At 39.0% G+C, this 23,873-nt stretch overlaps 1 protein-coding gene and 1 pseudogene across 2 annotated transcripts; both read left to right on the top strand.

Moving 5' to 3' along the window:
- Positions 1 to 1,318: 1,318 nt before the first annotated feature.
- On the top strand, positions 1,319 to 7,670 carry LOC311508331 (NXPE family member 3-like). Its single transcript, XM_084573040.1, has 6 exons — positions 1,319 to 1,905; positions 2,897 to 3,334; positions 4,128 to 4,423; positions 5,215 to 5,285; positions 6,742 to 6,948; positions 7,032 to 7,670. Exons 1-6 carry the CDS (start codon positions 1,795 to 1,797, stop codon positions 7,610 to 7,612), a joined length of 1,704 nt encoding a protein of 567 aa, XP_084429166.1. The 5' UTR covers positions 1,319 to 1,794; the 3' UTR covers positions 7,613 to 7,670.
- A 9,149-nt stretch (positions 7,671 to 16,819) lies between these two features.
- On the top strand, positions 16,820 to 22,407 carry LOC311508867 (NXPE family member 3-like; annotated as a pseudogene). The gene is made up of 6 exons: positions 16,820 to 17,112; positions 18,513 to 18,970; positions 19,747 to 20,042; positions 20,710 to 20,780; positions 21,540 to 21,746; positions 21,830 to 22,407. The product of its transcript is annotated as an NXPE family member 3-like (transcript).
- The last annotated feature ends 1,466 nt before the right edge of the window (positions 22,408 to 23,873 follow it).

The raw sequence follows: 23,873 nt of genomic DNA, 5'->3' as shown, positions 1-23,873 counted from the left end.
ATAATTAATGTGTAACAATTAAATGGAAAAAACGTGTCCATATAAGTTTTATAAATGTTGAGGTATTATTTTTTTGTGTTAATAAACTGAATTAATTAATTTGTCTTTTAAATTCACGTCACTATCTAAAAAAAAAAAAAAAAAAAGCCAAACAGTGTTAAAAGGGTGTGTAGGATGATAAAAGAATTAAAATGAAGCAAAGGGAAATCCAAAATTAAATGGAATACTCATGCCAATAACTGGATATTAAAGAGTTAAAGTGATTCAAATAAATTAAAAGTGAACATCCTAAAATAAAAAAAAATGTAAATTTTGATGTGTTCTGTGTACTGCAAATTGCTGTGCTCTGAAAATCAAAAGAGTAAACCCAAAATGCTAAAACCAGGGATAGAAATTCTTCAACAGGTATCACAAAAAAAGTTTTCAATTTAAGTAAAACAATACAGCTCCATTAGACATATAACAAAATGTATTGCATTTCTCTTGATTTAATTTGTTTTTCGTGGTTTAATTTAGGCACTATATAACCTCCATACTGAATATACAAAGTTCTTTTCATTATGGCTGTACTGTTAAGCAAAGTCACCATATTGGACCATATATTTTGGCACATGACAGTAGTTACACAACATAAACCTTGCTACAGTCCTTGTATTAATTGCCTGGAAGTCAAGCAAAGAGAAAAAACCTCACTGCAACACAGTCAACTGCAGGATGGCGCTGAGATTTCATCAGAGTTCACTGTGACCGTATTAATCTCTGGCGAGGTAAGACACGCTATGTAAATGAGAAAATAAATGTTGCAGCTCTTAATATTATTTTGATATATATATATATATGCATGTATGTGTACTTTGGAGTAATGAGAATTCTTGTTTTATAAACGCTGAACTATCTTTTTCGCACTGGGAAATATTGTACTTTATACTCATTTGCTCTGTTCGTTGTACGTTTCCATGACTAGTTACCATATTGAATAAGAGTTACACTTGCTCATTTTTTTATAAAATATGATATACTGCTTTAGTAGACTATGCCACACATTACATTTAAGTCCAGAAGTAAGTTAAAGATATGATACAGCTATGATAAAGGTATTAAAAGAAGAACTTTACAGTTCAATAAAATGGGCATTTCATGTAATAAAAAAATAAATAAAAATTAGTTACTGTCTTAGCTGATCCCAATTTTGATTTTTGAGGCCGTTTCCGCCTTGTGTTTTTGCCCCGTTGTTTAAATATATCAGAAAAACTGAAATCATTTAGAAGTTTCTCAGATCCACCATGCCACGCCACAACTCCTATTTCTTTTCACCCGGATGAAAATAACCTTTTTAGGGGCAAACCCGACCTCGCCTCAGGGTCTTTACATCACGGCATTGAAGCAATGGTCGAAATACATCTGAACAGTCAGCAGAAGCACACATGTATCACATGGCCTGTGTGATGAACTGTTGTGAGGGTAACTTTGCAGATTTCAGTGTTCGATTGCAAAAGAGCACAGTGTCCACATGGATTCAAATATTTACATTGCGTTGCAAAGGGTTGACTATAAGGTCACCTTGATGAGTAACTCACCATGTTAAATGGCCTTGGTTACTGTTTGCTCATTCAGAGAAATTTCCCGGCTGACAGAAGTCAGTCTTGTACGCTGTTTGTTTGAACAGAATTGGAGATTTAGCATGCATTACTTTCAGTTACACCTTAGTTTTGAAACATATTTCTTTTAATCCAGAAGCAGATGAACCAGTTGCTTTACTACGCCACAGCCAGAGATGAGGACTGATCACCTATCATGAAGGTCAGAAGACAGGAGGTCAGCGCTTATCTTCGGAAGTATGGCAGCCTCTTTCTCTTCTTGGCCGTGTCTGTCTTGGTCTTCGTGCTGTGGAACATGGACATGCTGGTGGGTCCTAGTGTCTGCGTCCTGTTTAAAATGTGAAATATATTAAAAAATTATTAGTTTGGAAGTGTGTTTTATTTTTTTTATTACGATTATTATTATTCTATTACTGGGAATACATCTCATGTCAAATATGTGCAGTGAAGCCCCTAACTGTCGGGCACTGTTGTTCTAACATTTTCTAACGTTTTCACTTTGGTAAAATCTGTAAATCACTGCTATGGTCAGTTTTAAATGTCCACCTTTGACCCATTTCAAAGTTTGGCCAATACTGTATATCTGCGTTTTGTGTGTGTAACCGTATTGGTGTAGCATATTGTATTTGTATTTTTTTGAAAATGTATGTAAAGCTACTGACTTGAATTTTAAAATGCAAAGCTGAAAAAAATACAGTGTCCAGTAACCTAGCATCCTCAGATGTTAAATAAACAAACGTCCTATGGTGTTAAGTACTCTAGTAAAGGAGTAGTGGTGAAACGGTGGCGTTTTACCCTCATCATTAACCTTGCTTGCAGTTTCTACTCTCTCTCATTTGCCTCACTTAACCTCGCTCTCATCTACTGTGCTCTGTAAAGATTCAGCAGAGGACGTCAGTGAGGATTAATGGAATTGGATTTGCTCCATTTGTGGGGTTTGAGGAAAGTCCAGAGTCTATGAATTAAACTTATGTGTGTCTTTAAACCATAAACATCTTCCTTCCTCCTGTTTGGCCTTGTAAGCCAAACAGAAACCTATGATTTTGACATCTAGAGTGTATGGTTACGGTCCTTGCACAAGGCAGAACCTCAGTTAAATAATGCAGGCGCTTGCCCTTGTACCCTTGTACAAAGCACATTGATAAGACTTAAGTCCCTGTAGTTTTTCCATAAGTCAAGCAGGGAGAAATTCAAATCAATTGCTGCAGCTTTCATCACATGTTTTTTCATTTCCCAAAACACAGTTTATTTTGTCCTTTTTAATACATCTTTGTCATCATGTCTTTACCTTCTGCCAGTTTCAGAAAAACTCCTCCATCATCATCCCGAGTGTTTCCTCCGACCCCTACATGCACCATGGCTTCTGCACCTTCCAACCTCTGTCCCCTAAGGAGGCTCTTGAGGAAGACATAATACTAGAGTCCATCGCTTGGCCTGAAACTCCCCCTTTGCCATCTCCTCTGTCCCTAAAAGTTACCAGCGATCCAGCCCACAGCATCTTCACGATTCTCCCGAGGACAGCTGGGGGACAGTGGCACGTAGGGGATTCGCTTGAGGTTACGATCAAAATGTACGACTTCCAGGGTCGCCCCAAGAAGTCTGGAGGGGACGTCTTATTTGCCCGACTGCACAACGCCGCTCTCGGTGCAGGGGTGGCAGGGCAAGTGGTAGATCATCTCAACGGCTGCTATTCCGCTGTATTCTCTTTACTCTGGGAAGGAAGAGCACAAGTTGAGGTGATGTTAATACTCATCTTGTAAAACTCGGTCCGAGATCTTCCAACTGCGTTGTAAGCTATGCATGTGCTTCTCACTAAGTAACTGTCACCACCTATATCAGCTTTCCTTTTATATACAGTACATGTAGTGTCCAATGATATTATTAGCAGATTTAGCTGGTTTAGACAGACGTGGCATCACATTTCTTGCCACCATTTGCAGGGACTGACTATACAAACCATGGTGCTATCAGATTTAGCAGCTACAGTCAAGCTCTCCAGCTTTAAAATTAGCTTAATGAGTTGGCTGAAAAGCTGCTTTTTAAGATTCAAGCTGAAATGAGAAATGTGCTATTGTAAATATTATGGACATTTTCCCTCTTTTCTTTATTTGCCTTTCTAACCACAAACTCCATAACCCTACTATTGCGAAGGCAAAAGCCCAAACCCTTAAAGAGACATCAACCACCATAGAAAGGTACAACACATGTATAATGGACGACAAACACAGATTATGCTGAATCTTTACACTGCTATTATATCTGGACTGAGGCTAATGACTACTATTTGAGGCTAAATGTAGAGTAAGGGTTGGGGTCAGTGCAAGAGTTGGGTGTAAGGGATTGGGATATGATTCTGTTAGTAGCTAGTAAACAAAAGTACATATTAAAAACAGCAAAATGAAAGGTAATCAGTAACTCAATAAACTAATGGGATATAGGAAATGCTTTGAGGGCCCTTACTAGCTGGACTTTACTTATAAGTCAGACACTGAGTGATGCAAACTGACCCTTGTTTCTCTGTCCTATCAGGTGAAACTGGTTCACCCCAGCGAGGCAGTCACGGTGCTGCGCAGGCTAACCACTGAACAGCCCGACAGGATTAACTTCCAGAGCGTCTTCCGCTCAAGTCAGCTAACTGAAACTACCACCTGTAACGTATGTCTGCGTCCAACCCAGCAGCCACTGTGCAACTACACCGACCTCTACACGGGTGAACCGTGGTTCTGCTACAAGCCAAAGAAGCTCAGCTGCGATACCAGAATTGACCACTCCAAAGGAAATTTCAATCAAAACCTTGAGACCAAGGAGGAGAAGCTCTTTTTAGAGTGAGTGTTAAAGATGGCTATAACGTGTGCTAATGTCTGGCAGGAGTTTTAGGCTTAAGTATCCCAGATTCACATGGCAGAGGAGAATTCAGGTCTGGGACCTTGACGCCAGTGTTTGGTCCAAATTATGATGTTTTGTGAGGGCTTTACATTTGAATACTGCGTGCATACTGCATCAGTATTCTCACAATCTGAAAGACAAGTCTACAAGGAGAGAGAAGGACGAAGCAGTTGATGTTTATTCTGGACATTGAGGCTAATATTAGCTAGTATATTACTGCTGACAGATATTAAAAGAGACAGTTAAAATCTCACTTCCAGTTCTTACTGCAGAATTGATCAGCCAGGCCTGTTCAGTCTTCTGCTTTATGTTCTTCTCATTGCCAAGAATTACTTATTTTAGAACACGTTGTTAAACCACAGCCTCAGTTTTGTTGAGATCACATGAGCTCACATGAGGTGGTGTGTAGCTTCTTCTGCCACTATGGTCTCAATAATAGCTTGTACAGTGCCTGGTGCGACATTATTTTTAAATCTTGTAGTGTGTGCAGGTTTGAGATTAAATTTGGTAGGATTTCAAAGTTCCTGTAGTCCAAACGAAGTTTAGGATATAAATCAGAATATTCAGTCTGAATCACTGTTGGTGATTTTCATTTTTTCCAAAAGATCACTTATTTCTTTTTCCTTACAAAGTAGCAAATCATTGCTTACACACATGAATGCATCTTTTTTTATATATAATTTTGGTTAAAGTTGTGGAGTGTGATTATATTGTGTGTCCTTTGCTTCAGTGGTGTCAACTTGAAAGTCTCCATTCCAGCTTCAGGACCCGCCAATGTCACTGTGTTGCCAAAAAAGAAAGGTGAAGCCCCGTTTTTCCTAATACTGATGGAATATAGAAGGTGCATGTGTTACAGATTGTTAGAAGAACTTGATGTTAGCGATACATTTATTGGTAAGGGGTGAGGATAGCCCATAAGAGGCAGAGAAAAGTGAATTTATAACTACATCATTACAATACAGTGCAAACAAAAAGTTGTTGAGTTTCTGCTTTTGGAAAGCCTTTTCTACTTTCAGCAGTACTCTAACAACAACTAGCAGTGTAGCAGTGTTAAGAGCACTGCATTATCTGCCGCAAAACTCATTAATTTCACCAATATTTTGTTATGATACGCTAGTGCTATTCCCCGTTGAGTCCAGAGTTACCTGTTATCATCATCCGGGGTCTGTAGATTGACCTACTAACCTCTGACCTGGATGATGTCATCTCTGAGCGCAGCGCGCACCCCTTGCAGCTTGTTTACCTGTAATTTGCTACTGCTAGTTTTTTGCAACATGGCTGAATAGTTTTCCGATTCTGAGGTTGTGGACGACGACTTTGTTTATGATAGTATACGGATAGAGTATACGGATGAGGAGCTCATTGAAAGGAGGATGCGGAGGCAGAGAGAGGAACAGCTGGCCAAAGAACAACAAACTGCTGCACGGACTCAACGGGGAATAGCACTAGCGTATCATAACAAAATATTGGTGAAATGAACGAGTTTCGCGGCAGATAATGTGTTATTTAGAGGCTATGTTTTGGTGCCCCAGTCACTCCCACTATATGGATATACGCGGATCTAAATATCGTCCGAAATACTCCAAACGACACCAAAGTTATATGGGTGAGTAAGCGATTGTATTTTATGCCAGAAATAAGGTCCAGTTTGTAAAAAAACTGTTGTTGCCCTTTAAATTAGGATGGATTTATTTTAAATAGCGCACTGAAAGAAATGGCAAATTAGTGTGTTTGCCATATCACTATCAATGTGGGAATTATATTTTTTTTGGGAGTCAGTTGCACCATTATATTTCACTGAGGTTATAAGTCTACGAAAGTCAACTGTTTTATGAAGAGAGAAGATAAGGTGTGCCTTTATTGATCCATCTTTGGGGGAATTCAAAAAGAAATACATTTATATAAACCTCTACATCAAGTGGTGTAGAATAGAAGATATTTAATAATATAAAAGGAAAACGTGAAATAATAAAACACTGGAAGCTGTAAAAAGTTGAACATTTGCAATTTGACAGTTTCACAGTTCGTTGGTAGAGGTTTGCTGCGTCATATAATGTGGCGTTGTGCATGACTGTTGGGAAGAAAACTATATATAGTATGTGTGATGCATTTGTATATGTAACTGCGTTCATTATTAGCATAATGACTTGGGACTGAGTGGCACAGACACGTTAGAGAGAGACCACAGTGTTGGTCTTTTCAAAGATTTCAAGAAAATATGCAATAAAGCCAGTCTTAACTTTTCCTTTCTTCCCAGATCAACCTGAAGTGAAGAGCCTCAAAGTGAATTCTGGGCCTTCTGGCTATTACTACCAGGGTGAGTGGCGAGCACTAGATGGCACCATAGTTCACCACTTCAACACATCCTCAGCCATCAGTAAGTGTCTGGAGGGAAAGGTGGTCCACCTGTATGGAGACTCCACCATCAGACAGTGGTTTGAGCACCTCACCGAAGCACTGCCAGGTAGTTGGCTCTCAGCGATTTTTGGCCCCAGTTTGAATTTCTTCACTCTCCAACCTAATCTGTTCCATTTGTAATACCTTTAGATCTAAAGGAGTATAACCTGCACAGCCAAAAGCAAGTTGGGCCTTTCTTAGCCCTGGACTATGCAAATAACATCATGGTGACGTACCGCTGTCATGGTCCTCCTATTCGCTTTGCCAACGTCCCAGCCAGCGAGATGCGTTATATTGCCAATGAACTGCGTGGTATAACTGGAGGCCCAAACACTGTCATAGTTATTGGCATCTGGTCACACTTCAGCACTTTCCCTGTAGAAATCTACATCCGACGGCTGCAGAGCATCCGCAGGGCGGTGGAGCAGCTCCTGGCCAGGGCCCCAGGCACACTGGTCGTGATCAGGACTGCAAACCCCAAAGCTTTGACGCTCTACGAGACACTGACCAACAGCGACTGGTACTCGCTCCAGCGTGACAAGGCGCTCAGGGCCGTGTTCAAAGGATTGAATGTTCATCTGGTGGATGCCTGGGAGATGGGATTGGCCCACCACCTCCCACACAGCCTCCATCCACAACCTCCCATTATCAAGAACATGATTGATGTTCTCTTGTCCTGTATATGCCCTCAAATGGGCCAAAAAGAAGCACCTAGGTCTGTGTATTACTGATAACGCTATCAAATGACCAAACTTTGAATGACACATTCCAGGAGATGCAGGAGTTCACTTACTAATGCAGAAGCAGATTAAGAGGAGGTCATGTTGCAATGATGCTTCATACAATCCATAGTAAGCCAGTCAACGTTGTTCTAATTATAATCGGCTATGAAGTCATTCATCGAGCAGCGAGACCATTTTTGAGTCTTTGTTTCGGTTCTTGACTGATGGCCCAGAGTCCTTCACACTTAAAAAGAAATCACTAAATTCTCTAAGTTCAGATCAGAAGTTAAGAAGTGGCCAAGAGAATAAGTGAGCTCCTCATATAAGGTGATCCACTTTGAACCAGCAGAGCTACTCTATGAGGTAGCTTTTATCGATCATCATTTATCAGTGGTAAAAAGTCCGGTGTTCATGCTTGTTTGCAGCTTATTGATGGTATTTACAATATACTGTGTATAAATTAAAGTTATGGATGGTCCTGCTGTAGACGTGTGAAGCTACTGTACCAAAGGAAGTGGGCCTGTATATTCAGTAGTCGAGTTGTAAAAAAAATTCAGGGGGGATGGTCAATTTTTTTCACCTTAAAAAAAGGTGTGGGGGGGGGGGGGGGGATTCATGTAAATTCGTTATCAACAGAAAACACTGAAGATAAGACTTCTTAATCCTCTTAAATCATATCAAGCCAAGTTTATTTTATCATAACAATTATCTCTTTTTCAAGGCAGTATTTTACAACATAAGAACATCTTCACTTGTTTTTGCCTTTCATGAGCAGTGTTGGGCAAGTTACTTCAAAAACCTAATACATTATGTATTACTTGTTACTGTCATTTCAAAGTAATTCGTTACGTTACAATATTACTGTCTCTGAATTGTAATGCGTTACACTGCTACTGCATTACTTTTAAGTTACTTTCCCAAAAAGAACTGGAAATATATATATACTTATTCTAAATGTATCTTATTATGCTCCTAGTCTTAAGGCTAACAACAGAAGAATGTAATAGGCACAGTTTACCAAATAAAGAAAAGAAATTGCATTTAAATTAAATTAAATAAGTTTTTATTTTTAAGATTTCATATAACTGATGGACGACATTTTCCTTAACGAGAAAGAGAAAGGTACCAAAACCGCACCCCTTTACATTTGTTATCATTGCATTGGTAGGGAGTATTAGTCTTAAACCTTGGCTTTAACATCAACACATATGCACAAACCAAAAGCTTAATATAAACTGTGGACAAAGGTTGATTGACAACCTGCACTATTAGCTTACCAGAGAGAGAGAGACGTCAGCTAGTAAACTCCTGTGATGTGCTGGTGCTGAGTGATAAAGTAAATAGGTCGTTTGGTAATTTATAGGAGCCACGCCCCTCAGGTGGTCAGCCAAACCTAAGGTGTGTGCGCGCTGCGTGGGGAGGGAGGGGTAAACGAGAGAGGTGGATCATACCACTGGGGGGGGGGGGGGGGCTGCTTTTGCTCGTTAAAGTATTATTTTTATACCACAAACTTTCTTCGAATGCGCTATTTTTGCCATCTTATCATAGACAAACCCTTTTAAAATAAAGCAACCATTTTTTTTTTGCGAGTTTTAGGGGTGCTGGGACAAAGTTTAGATTTGAGCACCCCTATAAACGGGCTACTGTCCGACGTCGAGCCTGCTTACAATTTGCGCTGAATTTTTCTTCTCTGCTGATCTCGCGGTGTTATTGGCGATATTAAACACCAGTTCATTTCAGGTGTTTCTTCGGATTAAAATGCATTGTAACGCACGTTACTGACCTGTGTACCGAGTAAAATGCCTTACATTACAGCGTTACAGCAAAAAGCGAATGGCAGTTTTACAGGGGGGATGATTTTGATCGTTTTTATTTCAGGGGGGATGCCATCCCCCCTCATCCCCCCTCAACTCGACTACTGTGTATATTACAGCTGCTCACATGAACATGTCTCTGCACCATTTTGGCCTCTGCTTATAAGCCTCAACTCTGCCCTTTGCACACGTTTTTAAATCCAAAGTTGCTGTGGCTTACATTACTGCACTTCGGCTAAAACTAAAACATGTATATCAGATGCAAGCTGCTGGGATAGTTAATGCACAAGAGACTGTTTTCATCCAACTGGCAGAGGTGCATTTGTATAATTACTTGTAGTGGCTATGTGCCTTTAATTTTTTAACTAACAAATCTCTAAAAATGTACAAATCTGAACCCCGTGTCTATATAGTATATGAAAATAGTAAACCTTGCATAAAGAAGATAAAAACGTTCATATAATTCAGGTAAAATGGAAAGTAAATATTTACACATATATACAATTAAAATGCATATGTATGTACACTGATTAGGCAAAACATTATGACCACTTTCCTAATATTGTGTAGGTCTCCCTTGTACCTCCAGAACAGTTGTGACTCATCAGAGAATGGGCATGGGTCTTCTGAGGGTGTCCTGTTGTGTCTGGCAACAGGATGTTGTTAGTGGGGGCCTTTGGGTCCTATGGGTTGAGGGGAGGGGCCTCTGTGGATCATCCCACAGATACTTGATCAGTTTGGAATCAAGTGAATTTGGAGGCCAAGTCAACACCTTGTGCTGTTCTTCATGCTTTTTGAGCTGTTCTAAAGTGTTTTTGTTTTTTAGCTACAGTAGGTTTACGTCTAGTCAGGGCGCAGGGCTGGGGAATGCAGATGCATTTTGTCAAGTGTTAAACGCACATGGCATAATGCATCTGGAATAAAAACGTTCAACAAAAAAGTTTTCTTCTCATTTTTTAATGAATATGTTTTATATACTCAAGTGAAAAACGTAGAAAGTTGTGCATAGTCGGACGTTAGAAATGATACTGCAAAACCTACAAATGTTTCACTACTATATGTAAACTTTGTTATACTGAATCAAGCAAAGTCCTTAGCAAAGTGACACAGAAACATACATGTACCCTACAGCAGGGCCGGTTTTTGCTATGGGCAATGTGGGCGACCGCCCAGGGCGCAGTCTATGTTTTTGAGGGCGCACGAGCGCAACAAAAAACAACGAAACAGCAAAAAAACAAAACAAAACAAAACAAAAACTCAAAACAATACTCGCCAGTTTTCTAGACTACCGCTCATTTCCATGTCAAGTTAGTGGAGTGGGCGTTGGGTCACCCTCATTGTCATGTCAACTTGATGCTGAGAGTCATACAGGTTGTGTGTGTGTCAGAAGAGACAAGGGGGAGGGGGGCGGGGGATAGACCGATCCCAGCCCACACAACACAAACTTCTTCCAAATAAATTGTATTTCATTCCTAAAATTAACATAGACCCATATACCTACGTGTAATTAATTGGGTTATGTGAAAATGAAAAAAAATAAATAAATAAGTGCCGTCATCTACGTGACTCACATAACTCTGGTTGATTGACGGGCGAACGGACGGTGTTGGCAAAAGGTAATGCAAAAGTTAATGATGTCGAGTCTTCATCTTCATCATGGATCAAAGTAAAAGACCAAAGCCATTAGGTGCCCAGTTCAGAAAAAGAAGAAAAGAAGAAGAGGAGAAACGGCAAAAGATAAAGGTATGCAAATTTCTATGAGTGACTTGAGTGATAGTAGGCTATAGGCTATTTATTAGCCTCTTGCTAATATGTTGCTATTAGTCACAGAAGACGACTGTATTTGGTTTTTAGTTTTGCTGAGCTAGCAACTATTAGAATTGAGGCATCATGTCATGCAACTAATTTCACCCACAGGCAACCTAGTCTAGTTTGTGTTTGCAACACAAAAAGTGCAAATTCACACAGACGTCCTGACTGTGGAATTTTTTATTGCTATATGCTATATGCTAACTTAAATAACTTCTAATATACATTGACATGGCATTTTGTAAGCTATATGATATAGCTTTTTAAATAAATTGGGTTGTGTTATGCTTAGTTTATAGGATGTTAACAAATGTTAATAAGAATAAGAATAAGAAAAACCTTTATTAGTCCCGCAATGGGGAAATTGCAGTTCAGTTACTAAAATGTGCATTATGGTCATTTTAATTGGGTAACTGCTGCATGTGTGATGTAAGTATGATCTAACTTACATATTGTATCTTAATTGTAAATTCAGGGGCGCTTCTGAAATATTTTGGAGCTAGAGCACCCACTGGCCAAAATGAGGAGTCAGATACTTCCACAGCAGCCACAGACCTGGGTCCATATTCCTAAAGATTCTGAGAATCCTCTCAGAGAGCTCCAAACTTAGCCTAAAATTTCCTAGCTAGGAGTCTTAGCTTAAGAGTGATTCCAGAAAATTCTCAGAGAACTCTGAGCAAGAAATGGAAAGAGACTCTTATCTTAGTGAGGAGGTGTGGTTGACCCCGTTGCTAGGTTTGCGTCATCATTTCAAGAGGTGTGACTGGTTGATCCTAAAAGCTAGATAAAAATACACTTTTGGTGATAATTGGCCTAGAATGGACCGTCAAATCAATAGATTTAATAATAGAATCTAATCTCTATGTATATATAACTCAGAGGAAATTCTAAGAAAACATCATGATTCCAAGAATTTTCTTAGAATTTGGCCAGTAGGAGCAACTCTTTGCGCTAAGAATCTTTAGGAATACGGCCCCTGGTGTGTTATCATAACTGGAACTGTGGGGGCTGGGCGAGGAATGGTTCGCCCAGGGCGTAAATCTAGCCAGGACCGCCTCTGCAAAGCCAGGTCTCACGGCATATTACAAAACGCTATAACAGAAAATAATGTGGCTTGTAGCCTTCGCCTGCGCCCACATTACGGAGATTGAAAAGGAAGCCGAAAAAGACAGCCAGACGCAAGACTGACACCTGCTGAACTAAGTGGTGAAAAACAAGGGAGGAGCCACCGTGTGGCATAAACTGGTAATGTTCCATGTTACTATATACATATATATACACACACACACACATATATATATATATACACACACACACATATATATATATGTATATATATATACATATACATATATGCATGTACGTGTACTTTTGAGCAAGGAAAATTCTTGTTTTATAAACACTGCACTATATTTTTCGTACTGGGAAATATTGTTATTTGTACTCATTTGCTCTGTTCGTTGCACGTTTCCATGACTAGTTACCATATTGAACATAAGAGTTACACTTGGTGTAACACAAACTGATGATTGTTGCACTCCAAATTGTCCCACTGTTCATGTCATGCATCAGTTGGTGGTACTGAGTTGGAGTGAAGTTGACTAACAAGGTGAAGACAGAACCGGGTGATAATGTTTTGCTACATGCTTTACAACCAGTCAAACCAGAAAAGGGAACATTAAACTTAAAAGTAGCAATAGAAAACTAGAAGAACGACTAGAAAACTGAAAGATTAGAGTTTTATTAAAAATACTTGTGTCCCCCCCCCACCTCTGAAATCAAAATTTCGTCCTTGCTTAGGCCACAGAGAAGACCTAAGAATACGAACTTGTGAAAATGTGATTGGTTAAAGGAACAGCGTCATTACAATGTGTTTCAAACTACAGCCACCTGCAGTTTTAATTGTGAAGGCCCAGGCAGATTTTGATCTGTGGTCTGATGAGTCCGGCAACACATGAAGGCTGAAACTGCTGAAAATATGATTGGATAAAAGCTATAATGCAAAGTTACACTGCAAGAAGTATCACAAATGAGAGACAGACAAGCCGTGAAATGAAAAGAATAGGCTACTGGGAATAATTTAATAAGATTAACGGGAAAATATTAAAATGTAAGTCAGTGATAAAGTTTAGGCCAGAAGGCTTAGCTGGCCCTGATGGCCCACCACTGGTATGAATACAATCAGTTGTTACCAAGTCAAATCACTGAAAAACCATTTCAAATGAGAACGCAAGAGTAGGAGTATGATGAGTAAAGAGCACACAAGTTGATTGTGGTACATAAGAACTTGGCCTCAGGCTTTTCACAACCTTCTTGTCTGACTGCCAGCCTCATGTGATCGGCTAAAATGCCATATACTGTATGGTAGTTTTAAAATGTCTACATTAAAACAACTCAAACTGAGAAATACAGCATACCATATTTGTATTTTCTTCAGAATAAGATAATTGATGTGTAATAATTAAATGGAAAAAACATGTCCATATAAGTTTTATATATTTTGGGGTATTATTTTTTTTGCATTAATAAACTGAATGAATTAATTTGTCTTTTTAAATTAACGTCACAATCTAAAAAAAAGACAAACAGTGTTAAAAGCGTGTGTAAGATCATAGAAGAAGAATCAAAATGGAAAGGGAAATCCAAAATGAAAGGTACTTGGAATACTCATGCCATAACCGCATATTAAAGTGTTAAAGTGATTCAAATAAATTAAAAGTGAACATCATAAAATACAATAAAATGTAATGTCAAATTTTAAAAGTAGATTCTTGAAAATCAAAAGTGTAAATGCAAAATGCTAAAACCAGGCATAAAACTTCTTCAACAGGTATCACAAAATATGTGATATAATTTAAGTAAGACAATACAGGTCCATTAGACATATAACAAAATGATTGATTTAATTTGTTTTTAGTGGTTTTAATTTAGGCACTATATAACCTCCATACTGAATATTCAAAGTTCTTTGTATTATGGCTGTACCATAAAGCAAAGTCACGATGCTGGGCTGTCTATTTTGGCACGAGAGTGGTTAGGAGTGGCTAACCAGGACTGGTTTACCATCACAGATAACAAGGGGAACAAACCTCACTAAAACACAGTCAACTGCAGGATTACGCTGGGATTTCATCTGTGACCATAATAATCTCTGGCGAGGTAAGACACATTATGGAAATGAAAAAATAAATGTTGCAGCTTTTAATATTATTTTGATGTATATATATATGCATGTATGTGTACTTTTGAGTAATGAGAATTCTTGTTTGATAAACACTGCACTATATATTTCGTACTGGGAAATATTGTATTTTGTACACATTTGCTCTGTTCATTGCACGTTTCCATGACTAGTTACCATATTGAATAAGAGTTGAACTTGGTCACGTTTTATAAAATATGATATACTGCTTTAGTAAACTATGCCACACATTACATTTAAGTACAGAAGTAGGTTAAAGATATGATAAAGATATAAATAAAGGTAATAAAAGAAGAACGTTACATTTCACGTAATAAACTTTCATTACTGTCTTAGCCGAACCCAATTTTGATGTGTCTGACTGTTTCCGGCTTGTGTTTTTGCTCCGTTGTTTAAATATAACAGAAAAACTGAAATCATTCAGAAGTTTCTCAGAAGTAGAAACCTTCCTTTTGTGTGTCACTCAACCTCGCCTCAGGGTCTTTACATCACCGCATTTGAAGTTGTGGCCGAAATACATCTGAATAGTCAGCAGATCACACATGTATGACATGGTCTGTGTGATGAACTGTTGTGAGGGTAACTTTGCAGATTTCAGTGACGTAGTGCAAAAGACCACAGTGTCCACGTGTATTCAAATATTTACATTGCGTTGCAAAGGGTTGACCATAAAGTCACCCTGATGAGTAATTCACCGTGTCAAATGGCCTATACTGTTTGCTCATTCAGAGAAATGTCCCAGATGACAGATGTCAGTCTTGCACATTGTTTGTTTGAACAGAACACTGTAAAAAAATGCCCCTCCATAAATAAGTAAAAAAAACAACAAATAGAAGACGTTTTTGCTCGAAATAAGCAAATAAAAATTTGTCAATGGAACTACTGAAAATTGACTTGTCAAGATTTCTTGAAATAAGATGTGATATTTAGGACTTCTGAGATAAAAGTGATCTTGAAATTAGCCAGGAAAACTTATTTTGAGCTATATTTTAGTGTATTTAACTCATTTTAAGTTCTAAAATAGTGACATTGTCCTAGATTTCAGACCATCACCAACTTGAAATAGGATTAGGAAGTGATTATTTAAGCATTTTAGGATAAAATATGTCTTGAAGTTAGCTGGAAATGCTGAAAAACGTGTTGATTATACACCATACTACTATTTGAACTTCAATAATAGCAAAAAAAATAGAATGAAGTATGATATCACAGACATCAATGAACATCACTCCATTAATACAAATACCTGAGTCTGGAGCAGAAATGAATGTTTTTAACCACAAATATTAAGACTTCAGGACAGTGTAATAGATGCCACTACTTATTTAGAGAAAAGGTTGATGTGCTGCTTTTTTTTTTTTTTTTTTTTTTTTTTTAAAGTTTAACTTGATTTTCTGGGGAGCATTTCAATGAACTTTTCCTTTTTCTCCTCCCACTATTGAACCATTTAGGTGAGATACTTTATTAAGTAATTGATTTATTCATGTATGTATTGTCTTCATGTATGAATGGGGTTTCGGTATATTATCATTATTGTATTGTGATATGATCTGAATAATGTTCAGATAGACTGTCTGTTAAATATCATTTGAGAAATGGCATTCACTTTTTACAATTTCAAGTCATACGTAACAGTTTATTTAGCCTTTCAAATGTGGAGATGTTTATGTAACTGTACATTAAAAATATCTGTGAAGGTTCTCAGTCATCCAGGTCATGGTATATCCAAAAAAGGTTCAAAAAAGGCAACTGGACTTGTAGAGTTTTTTTGAGAAGACGTTTCACCACTCATCCGAGTAGCTTCTTCAGTTCTAGGGGACTGGTGGGAAGTCTGAGGTTTAAATAGGAACTCTTCCTGAAACTTGCTTGTTATGTTAACAACCAGAAACCGGTGCAGCTAATTTCCATTAACGATTGGATGTACATTAAAAAATCCTCTTTGGATTTGCCTCTGGTAATATGTGCATCATTGTATTTTATTCCATTTTGTTGTTGTTTTATTTTGGTTAAAGGAATAGTTCAACATTCTGGGAATCCCTAATCTTGTGATCACCATGAGGCAAGCAGCAGAGACTCCAGAAAGTCACCATGAGTTTTCGGCAAAATCCGTTGAAACTTAAGGCTTTCCAATAAACAAAATGTATTTTCTTAAATCAAGTAAGTCTAATTCCTGAAACAAGATGATTTATCTTTAGCAAATAACACAGCAGCTTAAAAACCTCAGCAAAAGTAAAAAAAGCTTGTTTCATATGGCATATGACTCAAAACAAGATGTTTTCAAGACTTTTTCACTTAAGATATTCAAGATGTATTGTCTTAAAACAAGTCCCTATATCTTGCTGAAATGGTACTTGTTCGGCAATTGTGTCTTATATTAAGATGAATGAGATATTTTGACGAGAAATGAGACAAATATACTTGGTAAGATTTCGATTTTTTTCCAGTGAAGGAGATTTAGCATGCATTACTTTCAGTTACACCTTAGTTTTGATACATATTTCTTTTAATTCAGAAGCAGATGAACCGGTTGCTTTACGATGCCACAGCCAGAGATGAGGACTGATCACCCTATCATGAAGGTCAGAAGACAGAAATTCAGCGCTCATCTTCAGAAGTGTGGCAGCCTCTTTCTCTTCTTGGCCGTGTTTGTCTCAGTCTTCGTGCTGTGGAACATGGACATGCTGGTGGGTCCTAGTGTCTGCGTCCTGTTTTTTAAATTTACTGTTGTTAATATTCTATGCTTCTGTTACTGGGAATACATCTCATCACAGACACTAAAACAGTCAACGTGTATGGGTCATAAATATATAGCTTGTCAAATATGTGCAGTGAAGCCCCTAAACTGTCGGGTACTGCTGCTCTAACAAACACATGTTTTCCCTGTGGTAAAATCTGTAAATCACTGCTATGGTCAGTTTTAAATGACTCGAAGCCTTTGACTTCGACACCATGGCTTAACAACCAAACTAGTCATGCACAATGAGCAAATTGCATAATTCATTTTGAAGTCAAAATGGCAACATTTAACGTTCCCTGCTTGACTGACATCCTTCTTATTCCCTTCCACTCTTTTTGTTGTGTGTAAATAGACCCATTTCAAAGTTTGGTCAATACTGTATATCTGCGTTTTGTGTGTGTATCAGTAGTTGGTGTAGCATATTGTGTTTCTAATTTTTCAAATTTTTGTGAAGCTATTGACTGTATTTTTTCAGGTCTGCATTTTAAAATTCTAATTTATTCATCTTTAGATGTTAAATAAACAAACGTCCTATGGTGTTAAGTACTCTAGTACAGTGGTTTTCAAAGTGGGGGCTGCGGCCCCTTGGGGGCTGCCAGGGGGGCCGCCAGGGGGTGCCAGGGGGGCCACAGACAATTGGTAGGAAGATAAGAAAAAAACTGAAAAAATAACAAAATATAATCTAATTATTTTTAAATCATTATCATAAAATCTAATAATTATGAATATATCATATCGAAATGTTATTTGCTATGCTCAACTTTCTGAGTCCCTGCCAGTCAAAACATTGTTCACAATCTGTGTAGACCTGGCAGTTTGTGCCATTTATCAAGCTGCTCTGCTCCTCAAGCTAGCGTGTAGCTAGCGCAAAATGGACAGGTTTTTGACAAGAAAGAGACCGAAGGAACAGACCAACAGCCCTACAATGGAGGAGACTCCTGGCCAACTAAAATCAGAAAATATGAGGCAGCACTTATGCTGAACAAATGTAATAGTTATTGAATAGTGAATAAAAGTAAGAAAAAACATTCTAAAAGTTGATGTTTCTTTACATATTTTGTAGCATTGTCTGTGGGTTTGCAAAGGGGGTCCTCGGCCAGAAGCTAATGCTGTCTGGGGGACCTTGGCATGGAAAAGTTTGGGAACCCCTGCTCTAGTAAAGGAGCAGTGGTGAAATGGTGGAGTTTTACCCTCATCATTAACCTTGCTTGCAGTTTCTACTCTCTCTCATTTGCTTCACTTAACCTCACTCTCATCTACTGTGCTCTCTAAATATTCAGCAGAGGACTTCAATGAAGATTAATGGAATTGGATTTGCTCGATTTGTGGGGTCTGTGGAAAGTACAGTATCTATGCAAAAAGTGAACTCCTCCATCATCATCCCATCATCCTATCCAAGCGTTTCCTCCGACCCCTACATGCACCATGGCTTCTGCACCTTCCAGCCTCTGTCCCCTAAGGAGGCTCTTGAGGAAGACATAATACTAGAGTCCATCGCTTGGCCTGAAACTCCCCCTTTGCCATTTCCTCTGTCCCTAAATGTTACCAGCGATCCAGCCCACAGCATCTTCACGATTCTCCCGAGGACGGATGGGGGACAGTGGCACGTAGGGGATTCGCTTGAGGTTATGATCAAAATGTACGACTTCCAGGGTCGCCCCAAGAAGTCTGGAGGGGACGTCTTATATGCCCGACTGCACAACGCCGCTCTCGGTGCAGGGGTGGCAGGGCAAGTGGTAGATCATCTCAACGGCTGCTATTCCGCTGTATTCTCTTTACTCTGGGAAGGACGAGCACAAGTTGAGGTGATGTTAATACTTATCTGGTAAAACTCGGTGCATTGTAAGCTATGCATGTGCTTCTCACTAAGTAACTGTCACCACTTATATCAGCTTTCCTTTTATATACAGTACATGTAGTGTCCAATGATATTATTAGCAGATTTAGCTGGTTTAGACAGACGTAGGCGTCACATTTCTTGACACCATTGGCAGAGACTGACCACACAAACCATGATGCTATCGGATTTAGCAGCTACAATCAAGCTCTCCAGCTTTAAAATTAGCTTAATGAGTTGGCTGAAAAGCTGCTTTTTAAGATTCAAGCTGAAATGAGAAATGTGCTATTGTAAATATTGTGGACATGTTCCTGCTTTTCTTTATTTGCCTTTCTAACCACAAATTCCATAACCCTGCTAGCTTGTGAAGGCAAAAAGCCCAAACCCTTAAAGAATCATCTACCACCATAGAAAGGTACAACACATGTATAATGGACGACAAACACAGATTATGGTGAATCCTTACACTGCTATTATATCTGGACTGAGGCTAAAAACTACTATTTCAGGCTAAATGTAGAGTTAGAGATGGGGTCAATGCAAGAGTTGGGGTGTAAGGGGTTTGGATATGATCCTGTTAGTAGCTAGTAAACAAAACTACATATTAAAAACAGCAAAATGAAAGGTAATAAGTAACTCAATAAACTAATGGGATACAGGAAATGCTTTGAGGGCCCTTACTAGCTGGACTTTAAGAGAGACGCTAAAAGATGCAAATTGACTCTCGTTTCTCTGTCCTATCAGGTGACACTGGTTCACCCCAGCGAGGCAGTCACGGTGCTGCACAGGCTAACCACTGAACACCCCGACAGGCTTAACTTCCAGAGCCTCTTCCGCTCAAGCCGGCTAACTGAAACTACCACCTGTAGCGTATGTCTGCGTCCAACCCAGCAGCCACTGTGCAACTACACCGACCTCCACACGGGTGAACCGTGGTTCTGCTACAAGCCAAAGAATCTCAGCTGCGATGCCAGAATCAAACACTCCACAGGAAAATTCAATCAAAACCTCAAGACCAAGGAGGAGAAGCTCTTTTTAAAGTGAGTGTTAAAGATGGCTATAACGTGTGCTAATGTCTGGCAGGAGTTTTGGGCTTAATTATCCCAGATTCAGAGGAGTGAATCAGAGGAGAATTCAGGTCTGGGACCTTGACGGCATGTTTGGTCCAGATTATGATGTTTTGTGAGGGCTTTACATTTGAATTCTGCATGCATACTGCATCAGTATTCTCACCATTTGATCTATGATCTCAATAATAGCTTGTACAGTGCCTGGTGCGACATTATTTTTAAATCTTGTAGTGTGTGCATGAGCCCTGCAATAAACTGGCGACCTGTCCAGGGTGTACCCCGCCTCTCGCCCGATGACAGCTGGGATAGGCTCCAGCCCCCCCGCGACCCTTCACAGGTTACAGAGGATGAATGAATGAATGAGTATGTGCATATTTGAGATGAAAGGGACAAACAGTTGTGAGGTTTCCCTTTTGGTAGCATTTCAAAATTCCTGTAGTCTAAATCAAGTTTAGGATATAAATCAGAATATTCAGTCTGAATCACTGTTGGTAATTTTAATTTTTTCCAAAAGATCGCTTATTTCTTTAAGCTACCTTACAAAGTAGCAACTGTTGCTTACACAGGTATGCATCTTTTTTTTTTATGTATATAATTTTGGTTGGAATGTGATTATATTGTGTGTCCTTTGCTTCAGTGGTGTCAACATGAAAGTCTCCATTCCAGCTTCAGGACCTGTCAATGTCACTGTGTTGCCAAAAAAGAAAGGTGAAGCCCCGTTTTTCCTAACACTAATGGAATATAGAAGGTGAATGTGTTACAGATTGTTAGAAGAACTTGATGTTAGCGGTACATATGTATAATCCAGTATGGAAAACTTATTTTTAGTCTAAAATAAGTTTTCCATACTGGATTATACATCCAGTTTGTAAAGTCCGGCTGGAGTACATATAAAGAACAATGAATTTACACTTAATTGCAAAACCATTAGGAACACTAGTGGAAATGCATTCTAATATAAGCAGTCCTGCACTACATCCCCCTTCATGGCTGTTCTAATATTCAGTTTATGGCAAAATAGTGTTAGAAAGGTGACAATTCAACTGTACGATCATTATGGATGATGTGTTTTGTGGTGCTGTCAAACTGGATGGAATTAAATGTCTATTATTCAGCACTACAACACGACTAAAATGGGGTGGTCAGAATAATAGAAACATGTGAAAACACAACTGAATGAACTTCTCTCAGTTATTTTAAACTAATGCTGAATACCATAACCCTCATGAAACTAAGATTTAGTGCAGGACTGTTAAAGGGAAACTATCATTTTTTACAACCAGGACCTTATTTTTGGCATAAAATACGAATTTAATCACCCACATAACTTTGGTGTCATTTGGAGTCGTTCGGAAGACATTTAGATCTGTGTATATCCATATAGTGGGAGTGACTGGGGCACTGGGGCTTCATAGATTTCAAGAAAATATGCAATAAAGCCAGTCTTAACTTTTCCTTTCTTCCCAGATCAACCTGAAGTGAAGAGCCTCAAAGTGAATTCTGGGCCTTCTGGCTATTACTACCAGGGTGAGTGGCGAGCACTAGATGGCACCATAGTTCACCACTTCAACACATCCTCAGCCATCAGTAAGTGTCTGGAGGGAAAGGCTGTCCACCTGTATGGAGACTCCACCATCAGACAGTGGTTTGAGCATCTCACCAAAGCACTACCAGGTAGTTGGCCCTCAGTGATTTTCTGCCCCAGTTTGAATTTCGTCAGTCTTCAACCTAATCTGTTCCATCTGTAACACTTTTAGATCTAAAGGAGTATAACCTGCACAGCCAGAGGCAAACTGGGCCTTTTTTAGCCCTGGACTATGCAAATAACATCATGGTGACGTACCGCTGTCATGGTCCTCCTATTCGTTTTGGCAACGTCCCAGTCAGCCAGCTGCGTTATATTGCCAATGAACTGCGTGGTATAACTGGAGGCCCAAACACTGTCATAGTTATTGGCATCTGGTCACACTTCAGCACTTTCCCTATAGAAATCTACATCCGACGGCTGCAGAGCATCCGCAGGGCAGTGGAGCAGCTCCTGGACAGGGCCCCAGGCACACTGGTTGTGATCAGGACTGCAAACCCCAAAGCTTTGACGCTGTACGAGACACTGACCAACAGCGACTGGTACTCGCTCCAGCGTGACAAGGTGCTCAGGGCCGTGTTCAAAGGATTGAATGTTCATCTGGTGGATGCCTGGGAGATGGGATTGGCCCACCACCTCCCACACAATCTCCATCCACAACCTCCCATTATCAAGAACATGATTGATGTTCTCTTGTCCTATATATGCCCCCAGTCCTTAAAAAGGACACACTTAAAAAGGAATCACTAAATTCTCGAAGTTCAGGTCAAAAGTTAAAAAGCCGTAAAATAATTACATCTAATACTACAACAAACCAAATGGTGAGAAAGAAGACCATTAATAGACAATAAATAAAATGCGGTTAGGTGTTTAAAACCCAGCAAAAGCAGTTATAATCATAAAATATTTTTCTTAAAAAAAACTTGCGATCCAAATATTCTGGAGTTCAAAGAGACCAAATGTTGAACTAAAAGGGCATGAGAAATGGACACAAACATAAAACATGTATGCTGATCTTATTATGTATCTGCGTTGAGGATCTTGCCAAAACTATTCTATAATTCAACTAAGCGGCCAAGAGACTAAGTGAACTCCTCATATAAGGCAGTATACTTTGCACCAGCGGAGCTACTCTATGAGGTAGCTTTTTATCGTCATTTATCAGTTGGTAAAATGTCCAGTGTTCATGCTTGTTTGCAGTTTGTAGATGGTATTTATAAGATATTGTGGATAAATTAGTTGTGGATAAGTTATATGGGTATATTTACAATTTGCTAGGTTGATTAACTGACCATGTCTAAAACACAACACCAGAACATCTGTTAAAAGACAGTCCTGCTGTAGATGTTTGAAGCTACTGTACCAAGGAAAGTGGGCCTGTATATTACAGCTGCTCACATGAACATGCCTCTGCATCATTTTGGCCTCTGCTTATAAGCCTCAACTCTATCCTTAGCACACATTTTTAAATCCAAAGTTGCTGTGGCTTACATTACTGCACTTCGGCTGACTGAGGCTTACTGAGCTCAGCCAACACTCCATTTTTTAACTAAAACATGTATATCTGATGCAAGCTGCTGGGATGGTTAATGCACAAGAGCCTGTTTTCATCCAACTGGCAGAAGTGCATTTGTATAATCACTTGCAGTGGCTATGTGCCTTTAATTTTTTAACTAACAAATCTCTAAAAATGTACAAATCTGAACCCCGTGTCTATATAGCATATATGTAGGAGCCATTAATGCATTTTATATTTATGTTAGTAGTAAGGTTAAGGGATATTGTTTGGGTTTTTGGGTTTATTAGGATATCGTTTATGTCAGGGCTATTCAATTAATTGGGAATTGGGGCCAGCTCATGAAACTGAGGCGAACTGAGGGGCCAGAGAATATAAGTAATCACGGTAACAAATAAAGAAATTACAACAACATACTGAAGGAGTCAGTGTATTCTATTTTGTAAATGCAGAACAACATATGCACAAAGGGTTTCCAACTCCCTGAAAAATAAATAAGGGACACTTCATTGGCAGGGCCAGCCGACCCGACTGCTTTCACCCTTCCCAGCGTGGTGATTTCTTTCTTTTTTTTTTAGCTTTTTTGTGTGTGTGAAACGATTTTTGAACTATTTGACTTGAACCTGAATTGAATTAGATTCATATTTTTGCAAAACAAATTATTATTGAGCAATTTATTTTTAATTACAAAATAACAAAA

Source organism: Chelon labrosus (genome assembly GCF_963514085.1).
Source record: "Chelon labrosus genome assembly, chromosome: 23".
Lineage (NCBI taxonomy): Eukaryota > Metazoa > Chordata > Actinopteri > Mugiliformes > Mugilidae > Chelon > Chelon labrosus.
Note: the sequence above shows the minus strand (reverse complement) of the source record. Positions and strands in the feature narration are given on the sequence as shown.